Below are 14,995 nucleotides of genomic sequence, written 5' to 3'. Positions count from 1 at the left end.
TTCTTTTCATTGTTTAGGTGGAGGCTCTCAATAAGCCCTTTGGGTTTTATGCCTCTCCCTGCACAGTATATGTTTTTTGTATCTATTTTATTTTTGTGCAAAGAAAAAAAAGGACAAAAACAAATATTAGACAAAATTCACAGTTTTTTTTTTTTTAAATGGTCACATTGTAACTGATCATTTCCACTGATATTTATCAACTGATGAGTGTTTGCTCTACTTACACGACAAAAAATCATCTGGAGTCTTTGGCTCTAGAGGCTTTACGACATGAACACATGACACTAAAGAGACAGCAAGAAACACACTTATGATTAACTCAGTGGTTTAATCCTGTCATTACACAGATATGCATCTAAAAAAATTAATCACCTGATTTGCAGAAAAGGCCTATTAACACCTAATTTAATGATGAGTTACAAAATATAAATAATATATAAAACATATGCATCATATCCGGGGTTTTTTCACAAAATGAGAAAAAGGATTCTTAAAATGCATTTAACAAAAGCAGTCAATAGTTTCATGTCTAATTTAACTTACAATATGCAAAGGAGTTCAAATACTTCATTTAATGTCAAAGAACTTTACATGAAAACAAGCAAGGTTTTTCAAAATCTGTCAATGTTTTAATGTAGCAAAAATCTCACAGATATAGATGTTACAGAAAACATCTAGCTCATTTTGCCTTTTCTTTTGTCGCTGCCAATAGTTCTAACTTTAAAATCAGTTTTAGGCATAAAATAAAGTACTCAGAATAATTTTTATGTGAAGATGGGCTGAGAACGGAGTTAAAGGGATAGTTCACCCAAAAATATGAATTCTGTCATTAATGACGAACCTGTAAAGAAATCCGTTTATCTTTGGACACAAATTAAGATATTTTTGATGAAATCCAAGAGCTCTCTGTCCCTCCCATAAACAGCAAGGATCCTTACACGATCAAGGCTCAGAAACATAGCAAGAACATCAGTAAAATAATACATGTGACATCAGTGGTTCAATCGTAACTTTATAAAGCTATGAGAATACTTTTTGTGTAAAAGTGTAAAAAATAATGACTTATTTAACAATTTGTCTCTTCCGCATCACCCTAGCGTCATTATGGAGAGTATCACATATATTAATAAGGCTGTTCTGCGTCAGCAGCACCGTACAACGATACACTGTTTACATTGTTTATGCTTTGATCTGAATGTAAACAATGTATCCGCATACATATGTTTCATATGTTGTTCACATATGTGATACTCTCCAAAATAGCGCTATAAGCTGACGCAAAGGAGATGAATTGTTAAACAAAGTCATTATTTTAATTTTATTTGCACTCAAATTTTCTCTTAGCTTTATAACATTATGGTTGGACCACTGATGTCCCATGGATTATTTTAACCATTTCCTTGCTATGTTTCTGAGCCTTGATCGTGTAAGGATCCTTGCTGTCTGTGGGAGGGTCAGAGAGCGCTCGGATTTCATCAAAAATATCTTAATTTGTATTCTGAAGATGAACGAAGATCTTCCAGGTTTAGAACGACATTAATTAATAATTAATGACAGAATTTTCATTTTTGGGTAAACTGTTCAAGGGATCAAGGGAATCATGTCTTCACGAGAATCAAGAAATGTATCATATTTTTTGAGAAACTGTGACATGCTCAATCAAAACATCTACAATTCTTGGAATCAGTACGCCCAAAATTAGTAAGAAACTTCTGGATTTCATTCATGACTGATAAAACAACATATTAAAACATTCAAACCTTCACGAGATATTCTGGCTGTTTGTTGTTGACAGACGTCCTCCAAAACTTCTCTGAATGCTGAGATTGAAATGTCTTTAAAAGACAGATGAGTGTGTTGAGTGAAGCTGGGAACGTCTTCCAGTGTGGGTAAAACACACACAGACTGACAGCTCTGAAATGAGACAAATAATTCAGACAGACATCCAAAATATATATTTTTCAAAACATATTGCAAGCATAGGACACTGGGGTTTTATTTCATAGATCAGAAGTTTCTCAATCTCTGCTTGTGTTTTTCTGAGTTCAGTCAGCTCTTGATCAAGATGTTTGTGAAGTTTCTCTGCTCGATCTGTCTCAGTCTTCTCCTGATCTCTGATCTGCTCTTTAATCTCAGAGCGTTTCTTCTCCAGGAGAGCAGATGAGCTCAGTGAAGACCTTCTCAATGTCCTCCACGGCCTCTTCTGCTGAACTGTTGGACACACAAAACTGTGATCATGCAGATAAATGTTGGGACTCAATTTAGTACAAGTGCCAAAATACCAAATGCAAAAGTTTTTTGTGAGCAACTCTTTCTATTCAACTAAATGTAGTCTTCAGTAAAACTAAAGAATGCTTAAATACACATACTTTTAGGAGATTCACAGCTTCACTGAGATCTTGCTGACCTCTCTCACGCTCCTGGATCAGCTTTTGACACGTCATGCTTATCTCCTTTAATTCTTTCTGAAGATGTTAACATCAAAATTGTACTATTATTATTACAATAATTACTACAGATATCTACACTGGTAGATAAATATATACATAGGCCAACCTTTTTACTAGTCCATTTTGAATCTACAGACACAACATTGCGTCCTTCATGATTATCAGTACACAAGCAACAGATGCATTGATCATCATCCTGACAGTAAATCTCTAGAGCAGTGGTTCCCAACCTTTTTCAACTCGCGGCCCACACAACCAAACACATATGTTTGCGCGGCCCACTTCAAAAAAAATTAACTGACCCTGCTATTGTTGGGTTAATAACTTAGTACTCAGAAGCTAGATTTTAAACTGTATTTATTGAATAAACATGGACAAAAAAAAAAAAAAAACTATCGCGATTTTTTTAATCAATTTTGCAATTGTGACACACACCGATATGCATTTACAGTCATAAATGCATTCAGGATTAATTTTAAACATATTTCCAAAAGAAAACCAATCAGAAATTTATCAAAAAGTTGTAACATCTCTAGAACAGACATAAGTCAAAATTATCGCTATAGTGAAGATGTAAAAAAATGTAAAGACTTGTGGCAAAAAAAAAAAAAAAAAAAAAATCCTGTATACAGGGACTTTTTTTTCTTTTTTGCCATGCATTGTTCATAGAGCTCATTAATTGTAGCGGTGCCTCAGGTGTTTGCAGTGTGTATACAGTATGTGTATGCGGTCAGCAGTGAGAGCGCATAAATATAACGCGAAAGCACATTAAAATTATGCACGAGTGCGAATCTCTCTGTTCGCACGCAGATTTCCTTTGCTCGTTCACACTTAAAACGTGTCTCCTCTCACTTAAACTGCATCCTGTTCACTAACAAATTCACTCTATGCTCATGTGTTGGACATTAATTATTTTCGCACATTTTTATTTCTAGCCTTTTACCGCAGTGAGAACGCTCTGATCCGTCAACATTGGCTCAGAAAAAAGGCGCATCACAGACAGTGTGTGAACCTGGAGTTAGGCATCAGCCCAGTCTCTGTTCTCGCGCTAGGCGCAATGCATTCTGATTGGATCAGATAGAATACTACGGGAGGTCAGGGCCACGGAAAACTGTGCTATAAAGCGATTTAGAAATCGCGCACGCTCAAATCGTGATTTTAGGACGTTTTCTTTTAATCGGACAGCCCTAGAATGGACTGCAAATGAACAGAAAATAATTGGCGGCCCACCTGCAATACCACCGCCCACATGTTGAAAACCACTGCTCTAGAAGTTTCCCATGACTGAGGCAGATGTTCTCCTGAATGTTTCTGGAGGCTTGGACTAGTTTGTGCTTCATAAACGCAGGAGATTGATAGTGAAGCTGCAGGTGAGTTTGACAGAAGGAGGCCAAGCACTGCAGACAGGTCTTTACAGCTCTGCTCTTCTCTGTAGTGCAAACATCACACTCCACAGCAGCCGTTTGTAGAGACGTCTTCTGCAGCGTCTCCATCATCTCCGCTATCAGAGTGTTCTTCTTCAGGAGAGGTCTCTGACTGAAGCTCTCTCTGCATTGGGGACAGCTGTACTGCGGCTCCTGCTCCTTCTGCTCCCAGCAGTCAGTAATACAGCTCATACAGTAACTGTGTCCACAGGGAATCGTCATCGGCTCCTTCAGCCGATCCAAACACACTGAACAGATGAACTGATCCTCATACCGACTCGCTGCAGATTCAGCCATTTCTTTGCAGATACTTTATACTCTAATAGAAACTGCTCTGCTAAAACATAAATCCACATGTAAATCATAGATTTAAAAAAGCATATTGACAAATCTTCAATTTGCTTACAGTTTAGTGTATTAAACAATACAAAATGCTTGACTTGTAGCCAAAAGAATAAACATACACCATACAGACTAAAATAATTAAGCATACAATAATAACTGAATGCTCTTTTTTTTTTACCGCAAGCAAAAAGACATGAAACTTATTTAAAGATTCTATTAAGTTCTTCGCTGTTTCCTGTTCTGTTTACCTGCTTCCTGTCACCACGGCAAGCCCACAGAACTCCCAGGCATACTTGACAAAGGGGAGATCTCTAAAGACTACGGCAATGACAATGTCGAGCACAGCAGTGGTTTTTATATTTTTCCTTGTTAAATAGGATTAGGTTCAGGTGATCACAAATCAGTACTTCATTAAGCAGAATGAGATGTGCCTGTGTTGCAATTCAACAGAAACTGGAATGGAATGGCTGCCATTCAAGTAGGCCTATACTGATTAAAGAAAAATTTTGAGTATTTTCTTTTTTTTTCTCAGAGTTGTATGTATATAAAAAATTGACTTTCAGTAAAGGGACTCGGCTGTTTTATAGGAAAACAACTCTATTGCATGTCTGAAAATTTTACTAACAAACCCATCAAATTCATGCCTTAAAACCTAGTTATTGTCAGTAAATTAGCCAATGTCATGGTGTCAAAATGTTTAGATGCTTTTCACCATGGCAGTCAACTTGGGAAAAGTTATATACAAATGTAAATCTTTATACTTTTTTTACACTGACTGCTACTATACAATACAAGAATGTCCGTTTTTTTCTAACTGAATGCTATTGTGCCTCATACACAATAAAATAGTTTTTTTTAGATACAAACTTCAGTAGTAAGAAAAGCAATACTGTAGTACACAGAAAAATAATATGCAAATTTGCACACAGATTTTTATATTGTGTTAGTTACATTTAAACAGAAATTTCACATTTCACATCTGCATGTTCCATTTTACACATTCCTTACAGTCCTAGTGACCAGACAGTTGCCACAAATTTATACTGGTGTATACTGAAATTATTGACTTTGTTTTAACTGCTACAAATTCAGATCCAGCTAAATACATTTTAGGAAATCAGGCTATATTTTTTCATCACAAAAAAAGAAAAGAAAAGAAAAAAAAAGCATTTACATATTTCATTTTTTAAAAATCATTTTATCTTCTTCAAAAATTTAATAATTTTTTTCAAGTGTTTGTGAATTTAGTTTTTACTCCCATTTTCCATTTTCTATGATCAGACCAGATGAACCAGAATCAATTCGAAATGCAGGGTAGAGGGGTTCAGTGAAAGTGGTCTGGAATGTGTAAAGGAGAGTCATTGTGTCAGAGACGCTGTAGAAGGACAGAGTTCCTGCTCTGTGATCCAGATACACTCCTATTCTAGAGTAGGGGAGAGCAGAGATTGAGACTTGCTTTTTATCATGTATGAAACTAAAATTGTGTTGATAACATCCAAATCTCCATGATTTTTTGTTGAAGCCAAATCTACATTCATCATTGTTTCCTTTTCGTCCAATTCCTTTGTAACAAACTGCTACAGCCCAGTTGTTCCCACTGCACTCAACCTCCCAGTAACAGCGACCGCACAAACCCTCTCTACACATGATGTAAGGAAACTCAAATCGCTCTGGTTGATCAGGATATTGCTGGACTACATTTGAATAGGATGCTTTTTTGTTTCCATTTGACAGTTTGAGTTTTTCACCTGCAGTGTCTGGATCCAATTGCAGCTGACAGTAATCTGGATAGAAACATGGAAACATTGAATAATTGTCATACTTTACTGCCACAAACAGTGATACACTATATGCCCAAAACCATGTGTGGTCACTGAGTGCTTATAGAGTATATCAAACACTTGGACATTAATAAGGAGTTCATTAATAATGTGAATTTTCTCCCATTCAAAAACAATTTTTTGGTAACACTTTAGAATAAGGTTCCATTAGTTAATGTTAGTTAACTACTTTCGTTAACATGAACTAAGCAAGAACAATCCTTCTACAGCATTTATAAGTCTTAGTTCATGTTAATTTCAACATTTACTAATGCATTATTTAAATCAAAAGTTGTGCTTGTTAACATTAGTTAATGCACTGTGAATTACCATGAACTAACAATGAATAACTGTATTTTCATTAACTAACATTAACGAAGGTGAATAAATACAGTAATAAATGTATTATTCATTGTTTGTTCATGTTAATTAATACATTAACTAACATTAACTAATGGAACCTTATTCTAAAGTGTTACCAATTTTTTTTATCTGGCCAGAAGAGAACTGGCCCCTCAACTGAGCCTGGTTTCTCCCAAGTTTTTTTTTCTCCATTTCTGTCACCGATGGAGTTCTGGTTCCTTGCCACTGTTGCCTTTCGCTTGCTTAGTTGGGGACACTTCATTTCTGGCAATACTGTTCATTGTACAGATATTTTAACTAAACTGAGCCAGACGATGAAATCTCTGAATCAATGATGACTTTAACAAAAAAAAAAGAAAAAAAAAAGTTTTTGCTATTGTCCTCTTGGGTAATGCTTTAGATACCTTGCCGTGTAAGAAACAGAATTTACAGCGTAACTTTTTTGTAATGAAAGTGTACCTATTCAGTACCTCTGTGTAGGTATAAGGGAATAATAAGTTTGTAGTATAAAGGGGTAAGAACCTGGAAAATTAAACATTTATAGTGTAAGTATTTTGAAACCAGGGGTTACCTATTCAAATGGTATTTATGACCTACTATGCTAAACAACAATCTTAAATTTGCAAGCAATTTAGCAAAAACATAGCCTACACTGTGTACCTTAAATTAAAAATAAAACTTTTTTTTATTTTTGATTGTTTCAATCCAAACACTTCATTGTTGGGTAAGGAAGCTGACTTAATTCAACCCAATATGGGTTGATAACAGTAATAAAGTAACCAGACGTTGCTGGGAATGTGGAGGAAGTGAAAGACAGTTCAAGTCTAACTAGTTAAAGGGTTAGTTCACCCAATAATAAAAATTATGTCATTAATGACTCACCCTCATGTCATTCCAAACCCGTGAGACCTCCGATCATCTTCAGAACACAGTTTAAGATATTTTAGATTTAGTCCGAGAGCTCTCAGTCCCTCCATTGAAGCTGTGTGTACTGTATACTGTCCATGTCCAGAAAGGTAAGAAAAACATCATCAAAGTAGTCCATGTGACATCAGAGGATCAGTTAGAATTTTTTGAAGCATCCAAAATACATTTTGGTCCAAAAATAACAAAAACTATGACTTTATTCAGCATCGTCTTCTCTTTCGGGTCTGTTGTGAGAGAGTTCAAAACACTGCAGTGTAGTTATATTCGGTTCGCGAACTAATCTTTCGATTTAACCAGATCTTTTTTAACCAGTTCACCAAATCGAACTGAATCATTTGAAACTGTTCGAGTCTCCAATACGCATTTATCCACAAATTAATTGAGCTGTTAACTTTTTTAATGTGGCTGACACTCCCTCTGAGTTAAAACAAACCAATATCCCGGAGTAATTCATTTACTCAAACAGTACACTGACTGAACTGCTGTGAAGAGAGAACTGAAGATGAACACCGAGCCGAGCCAGATAACAAACAAAAGAGTGAATCGGGTCGATTTGGTGAACTGGTTCAAAAAGATCCGGTTACATCGAATGATTCGTGCGCGAAGAATGGGCAGGTAGGATTGTCATTCAGAAGAACTAATAGTAATGAAGAGCCCTGCTCAATGAAAAATGCCCTGAGATAATTAATGATACCTGATGATTCAGCAATACATTAATGAAACTGAGATGATACTGTCATTACAAGTGCAATACATTTTATTTTAATCTTTATTTTTTATTTTGTTTTATATATTTGTTTTCATTAGATTTTTTTTTCTTTATTTCAGTGTTTGGATATTTATGAATACTAAATCTTAAAGAAAAGAGATTCTTACACTATCCTGTTATTAACTGTTCTAATAAATCTTCACTGTGAAGCAAAACTTATACGCTATTGTTTTTGCACTGAATTGGAAATGATGATGTTTTTAAAAATACAATGAATTACAAGGCTGTAGGGTATTATGTTCTGAGGTTTTAATTGCATTATTTTAATATAGTCAGTTATGAACTAAAGAGGGCCGGTCTAAGGCTTGAAACTCCAGGGCTGAAAATGAGTCCCAATCCGGCCTTGCTTCAGAAAATTCTAACTGATCCTCTGATGTCACATGGACTACTTTGATGATGTTTTTCTTACCTTTCTGCACATGGACAGTATACCGTACACACAGCTTCAATGGAGGGACTGAGCTCTCAGACTAAATCTAAAATATCTTAAACTCTGTTCCGAAGATGATCGGAGGTCTCACGGGTTTGGAACGACATGAGGGTGAGTCATTAATGACATAATTTTGATTATTGGGTGAACTAACCCTTTAAAACACAATCGGTTCTGTGTATGCTGAAATCTGTATGTGCGATGCCTAAGATGGGAATATGTGTGGAAAATAGGAGAAAACTAATCTAAGGTTAGAACGATTGGTCTGTGCAAGAAACTGAACAGTATTTATATTGTTTTTTACCTCTAATATTCACTGCAATGTCTGAACTATCCTGAGCAAGGGGGCAGGGTTTCATATTTTATTGAAGCACCCCTGGGCACCGCCATTGGCTAGCGGACTCCCACCTGCTGTTAGCATTCCATTGACTCCCATTCATTTTGGTGTCACTTTGACAGCGAATAACTTTACATCTCAGGCTTTTTAAGACTCCATTTGTCCATTCATTATTTCTAAAGAAACACAACATTGCATTAAAGGCCCCATTACCTTGTATCTTAAGTTGTGGCCCTGTAGAAGCAGTTTTTTTGTAAAAATAGGCTAACGATTGCGTCATTAAGTCATCAAGCTCAGTTTGAGTCTGTGCAGTACGCCCGAACCCCATGAAGTGCGTGCTTCTTATTGACTTCACTTGTCTCTGTTGAATCCAATGGGGTCGCTGTGTCCATTTCTTTTACTGTCTATGATCCTGAGCATCTTCGCCTCTTCTTCTTCTTCTTTCTTCACGGTGGATCGCAGACTTTTAAGTGCATTACCACCACCTATCTCTCGAATGGACCATTGACACTCTATCTACATTTTCAATTAGGAATGTCAATGGTCCATTTGAGAGATATCAAATCAGAGGTAAAAAATGATATAAATAATGTCCAGTTTCTTGCACAGACCAATCATTTTGTGTCTTTACACATCAATGTATCCTCACGAGACGCAGGGTTTAAATTGGTTTTGTTTGTGTATGTTTTATTATTCTCAAAGCCGTGATTCCCATCCATTTACATTATAGGACTGACCGACTGCAACGGTTTAAGTTAAACGTCTCTGTGTTCTACTGAAGAAACAACTCTAACTTAAACAACTGAAGAATCACTTACTGTACATCTCGGATGCCCTATAGATAAACATCAAATTTTCATTTTTGGGTGAACTTTCCCTTTTTTTCTTTAAGAGAACAAGTAGATAGAATAGAAAAAAAGAAAGCTAGTGTTAGTTTGTTTTTTTATATAAAAAAGGAGAGATAGAAAAAATAGAATTATATTTTAAATTGCATTTATCCTGTAACTAAACGTAACAAGACGGTAACAAGGGATCACTTTAAATTAAAACCCACGGATGTTACATTTACACAATAACTACATATAACAAGGGTGTATGTTTGCACAGTAGTTAAGAAAATGTTTTATTCTAGGCCTACTTGCCTCAAACCACACCTGGAAGCCAAAATGGCACCAGCAGCCCTACAGCTATCAAAAAACATAAATTATACGGTAAATGTACATGTGTTTTGTATTGTGATGTTATATTTATGTTTTATCTTGGGAGCAGCTGGAAACAGGTAATCTTGTTTTCCACTGTTTAGCACCTAAACAGTACAATGCTGCTGACATGACTCGCTGCTGAGATGACCATATGCAATACTCTTTCTTCAGGTAAATTCTTATATGGAAATTTTTAAACCAAATCATAGCAGAAACTCATTACATCATACTTTCAGCTGTGTTGTTCGGTAATTTCCAATGATACCACATAAAGAAACACTAGTAAAGACACTAGCATATGCTCTTAAAGCTGCAGTCCGTAACTTTTTTGGTTAAAAATTATCCTAAATCAATATTTAAGCAAGTACTCAACTGGATAGTGTTCAAAACTAAAGCCATAATTTAGCCCGATTCACAACGATAAGCTTATAATAATGTTTTCCAATTTGAATGTTACAGATGGGTTCGTGGGAAAATCATGCTTGCTGCTGCATCATTACGTCACCTCTATAAACATAAAGATTGAGTCCCGGCTTATAGACTATTGCATGTGCGGGTCCTGCAGGTGGCAGATCGCTTGCCTTTTCTCACAGCAGCTGGAATAATTATATTTATCATTTTGATTGTAATCCAGAAAGGATTATGTGTTTATGAACGTGTGACTGAATTATTTTATTATTCCAGTTTTAAATGTGCATCTGATTACACATAGCCTGGGATTACATAGGATTTGTATTTTAAAGAAAACCAGTTTGAAGGAAGAATAATTTGCTTTTTTGGGTTAAAAAGTATTACAATAATAATAATTTGCTCCGTTTTATGTGATATGAGCTAATCAATAATTAGATTTAATCATCATTAGTAGTGCAATTTATTGTAATGTTTTTTTTCCTCAGTTGGTCAGAACAAATGTGGCAGACTTGTTACTTACTTGTTCTGATGACAATGTCCGGTGAAAATTCTTATTTGGGTCATATATTCCAAGACGTAGGCTATAATCTGTGATTCCTAAAGTAACGTTACAGTATCCACACCAGTGCGGTGACTGACAACCACACATTCACCTCAAAACACTAGATTCATCCACGCTGGAGCTGGTGCCGGTGCACAAGCCAAACAAAGAAGATAATTCCACAAATAACTGCAATTGTAGGACTCAAACAGAGAAGGCGACAAAGAAGCAAAACTTACAGACTGCAGCTTTCAGTAAACTGTGGTAAAATTTTATAAAGACTATGGTTTTTAACTTAACTATAATTACTAATTAATACTGTAGTATACTACAGTTTACTATTTGTATTGAGCTCATGTAAGATATATTAAAATTAAATTAAAATTAAATGTATGCATTTAGCAGACGCTTTTATCCAAAGCGACATACAGTGCTTTCAGGCTATCAATATTTATATCTATCATGTGTTCCCGGGGAATCAAACCCCCAACCTTGCATTTGCTTGCTTGCTAACGCAATCCTCTACCACTTGAGCTACAGGAACATTACACTATACATATAATATATGTTTTAATAATACAATAAGTACCCAATATGTAATGTAAAAATGTACTGTGTCATACATTGTGTTATTTCAATAATGCAACTTGTTTTGAATCATAATATTGTTCCCTAACACAGTAGATCATGAATACCACATAATCTTAGAATAGTTACTTAATAACTTACTTATGAAATAATAACAGTATAAACACTTTTAATTTTCCATGTCATTATCCCCTTATTCCCCAAACGTTGCATATTGTTTCCTATTGTTCTCTCCGAGTAGGTACTGTGAAGATACTCTATAGTTACAAATAGGTACGCTGTAAATTCTATTTAATTACGCAGTTCACTACAGGTTGTTAAGCGTTACCTCCTGTTGAATTATTGTCACAATATTTTCCTGTTTAATACTGTAAACCTGTTTTGACACTTTCTGCATTGCGTTAAATAAATAAAGGTGATTTGACCTGATTTGACAAGAGCATCAGTGAAGTCAGGCTCTGATGTTGGGTGATTGGGACTCTTTCAATGTTCCAATTCAAAAGTTGAAAGCACAGAATTGTGTTGAATGCCATGCTAATGCTGCATGGCAACCAGACAGGGGTTCATTTATATGTGTATTTTTATTTATTATTATTATATTTTTTATGAAAAAACTTACATTGTAAAAATTCATTCCTTGTTTTAGGTTCTGAAGGCTCTGTAACATGGACATTGGATACTGAGGAACCAAAAAGAAACAGTATAGTACTTATTTTTTAAGTGTAATTTAGTATGGAATGACAACACACAAAACTACACATAAAAATTTCAAACCTTCTCGGGATATTCTGGCTGTTTGCTGTTGACAGATGTCCTCCAAAACCTGTCTGAATGCGGAGATTGAAATGTCTTTAAAAGACATATGAGTTTGTTGAGTGAAGCTGGGAACGTCTTTAAATGTGGGCAAAACACACACAGACTGACAGCTCTGAAATGAGACAAATGATTCAGACTTAATTTGTTTCCACTAAATAAAATAAATTCAAAAAGCACAGAATAATGAATAATGAGCATCCTACCTACACATGATCAGTAAAGGGCTTTTATTACCTTCAGACAATGGATCTGATCATCAGTGTTCAGAAGTTTCTCAATCTCTGCTTGTGTTTTTCTGAGTTCAGTCAGCTCTTGATCAAGATGTTTGTGAAGTTTCTCTGCTCGATCTATCTCAGTCTTCTCCTGATCTCTGATCTGCTCTTTAATCTCAGAGCGTTTCTTCTCCAGAGAGCAGATGAGCTCAGTGAAGACCTTCTCAATGTCCTCCACGGCCTCTTGTGCTGAACTCTGTTGGACACACAAAACTGTGATCATGCAGATCATTGTTGTGACTCGGTTTAGTACAACTTTTTTCACCATCTGCATTTAATGAATTTAAGAATCTGTTACAAACTAAATTTAGTCTTCAATAAACTAAAGAATGCTTAAATACACATACTTTTAGGAGATTCACAGCTTCATTGAGATCTTGCTGACCTCTCTCACGCTCATCGATTAGCTTTTGACACGTCATGCTTATCTCCTTTAATTCTTTCTGAAGATGTTAACATCAAAATTGTACTATTATTATTACAATAATTACTACATATATTTTGAATCACTGGTAGATAAATATATACATAGGCCAACCTTTTTACTAGTCCATTTTGAATCTACAGACACAACATTGCGTCCTTCATGATTATCAGTACACAAGCAACAAATGCATTGATCATCATCCTGACAGTAAATCTCTAGAAGTTTCCCATGATTGTGGCAGATGTTCTCCTGAATGTTTCTGGAGGCTTGGACTAGTTTGTGCTTCATAAACGCAGGAGATTGATAGTGAAGCTGCAGGTGAGTTTGACAGAAAGAGGCCAAGCACTGCAGACAGGTCTTTACAGCTCTGCTCTTCTCTGTAGTGCAAACATCACACTCCACAGCAGCCGTTTGTAGAGACGTCTTCTGCAGCGTCTCCATCATCTCCGCTATCAGAGTGTTCTTCTTCAGGAGAGGTCTTTGACTGAAGCTCTCTCTGCATTGGGGACAGCTGTACTGCGGCTCCTGCTCCTTCTGCTCCCAGCAGTCAGTAATACAGCTCATACAGTAACTGTGTCCACAGGGAATCGTCACCGGCTCCTTCAGCCGATCCAAACACACTGAACAGATGAACTGATCCTCATACCGACTCGCTGCAGATTCAGCCATTTCTTTGCAGATACTTTATAACTCTAATACAAACTGCTCTGCTAGAAGTAAATCAGTAAAGAGATTAAGTCCACCTGTAAATCATAAGGAGCCCCTCTGGTCCCACTTTGTAAAAAAAAAAATCTCGTGGCCTCAAGATAAGTAACTTGTGGCCTCAAGATAGTGAAGTGTCTGAAACATGGACCCTTTGTTATTAAACTGGACCCTGAAATAGAAGCAGCACTGCAGCAAACTATATTCCACTGAATATTAAAAGAGAATATTGCACAGAATGTGAAGTATTACATTGCACTATAGTACAGGGTCCAGTTTAATAAGAAAGGGTCCATGTGTCAGACACTTCACTATCTTGAGGCCACGAAATAGTTATAATATATATATATATATTTTTTTTTACAAAGTGGGACCAGAGAGGGTTCATAAAATCATTAATGAAAGAGCACATCATCTACAATTTGCTTACAGTTTTGTGTATTAAACAATAATATGAAATGCTTCACTTTTAACCAAAAGAATAAACATGCATTATACAGACTAACATATAATGATCAAGCATAGAATAATAACTGAATGCTCTTTTTACCACAAGCGAAAAGACATGGGTAAAATTATTATTTAAGGATTCTATGAAGTTCTTACCTGCTTTGACAGAAAAGAAAAGTAAATATTTGCTCCTCTACAGCTTCAGCCAAACTAGATCAGTGTGGATCCCGAGCAGAAGCTCGTGTAGCAGGGAAAAGGTTTCGTTTCTCTGGAATCCACACACTTCCTGGTTTTCAGTGTTCAGATGTGTTCATGTTCATTCGTTGCTCCTCCCTCTGTACTTTGCTCAGAATCATATGTATATTTCAACACTTATAATCAGACTACTTGAATAATGTGTCTAATAACAGATAAAACATGTTTCATTGTTTTAACAGCTTTAACACACTTCCAGCCATCTGTGTGTAAAATGATTAAATCAGTTATAATTTCATGCTGGCTGGACAATCACACTGGCATCAAACCTGCCAGGAATAATTTCTTGTTTAAAAAGTAATGCTTTTCCAGCTGTCAAACAAAATGTCTCGGAGTATGTGAGAAAGCTAAATTAAAAGCAAAGAAAAGCAGTCTGAAGGACTCTAAAAACAGACAGAAATTGCTAACTTTTCTTTAGCGAGGCATCATTAAAAGGAAAAACCCAGAATCTCAATCCTAACCAAAA

At 35.8% G+C, this 14,995-nt stretch overlaps 3 protein-coding genes across 4 annotated transcripts in view; all 3 read right to left on the bottom strand.

Moving 5' to 3' along the window:
* LOC127972959 (tripartite motif-containing protein 16) overlaps positions 1-14,502 on the bottom strand; it is a 60,012-nt gene extending 45,510 nt beyond the window's left edge. Inside the window, exons 1-2 of one of the 2 annotated variants that reach the window (XM_052576996.1) lie at positions 14,431-14,502; positions 4,193-4,211 (exon numbers count right to left, since the gene is read on the bottom strand). The gene's annotated coding sequence lies outside the window, so the exon portion shown is untranslated. The remainder of the gene's footprint in view (positions 1-4,192; positions 4,212-14,430) is intronic. The other variant, XM_052576997.1, reaches the window with a different exon arrangement.
* Positions 3,623-4,186, bottom strand: LOC127972983 (E3 ubiquitin/ISG15 ligase TRIM25-like). The gene has a single exon (XM_052577029.1). It carries the CDS (start codon positions 4,169-4,171, stop codon positions 3,638-3,640), a length of 534 nt encoding a protein of 177 aa, XP_052432989.1. The 5' UTR covers positions 4,172-4,186; the 3' UTR covers positions 3,623-3,637.
* LOC127972961 (E3 ubiquitin/ISG15 ligase TRIM25-like) lies at positions 5,150-14,570 on the bottom strand. The gene is made up of 7 exons (XM_052577000.1): positions 14,431-14,570; positions 13,234-13,832; positions 13,043-13,138; positions 12,658-12,891; positions 12,382-12,535; positions 12,227-12,286; positions 5,150-6,003 (listed from the first exon to the last, which is right to left on the bottom strand). Exons 2-7 carry the CDS (start codon positions 13,789-13,791, stop codon positions 5,471-5,473), a joined length of 1,635 nt encoding a protein of 544 aa, XP_052432960.1. The 5' UTR covers positions 13,792-13,832; positions 14,431-14,570; the 3' UTR covers positions 5,150-5,470.
* Between the last annotated feature and the right edge of the window lie 425 nt (positions 14,571-14,995).

This window comes from Carassius gibelio, chromosome B15, assembly GCF_023724105.1.
Source record: "Carassius gibelio isolate Cgi1373 ecotype wild population from Czech Republic chromosome B15, carGib1.2-hapl.c, whole genome shotgun sequence".
In the NCBI taxonomy this organism is placed as follows: domain Eukaryota; kingdom Metazoa; phylum Chordata; class Actinopteri; order Cypriniformes; family Cyprinidae; genus Carassius; species Carassius gibelio.
Note: the sequence above shows the minus strand (reverse complement) of the source record. Positions and strands in the feature narration are given on the sequence as shown.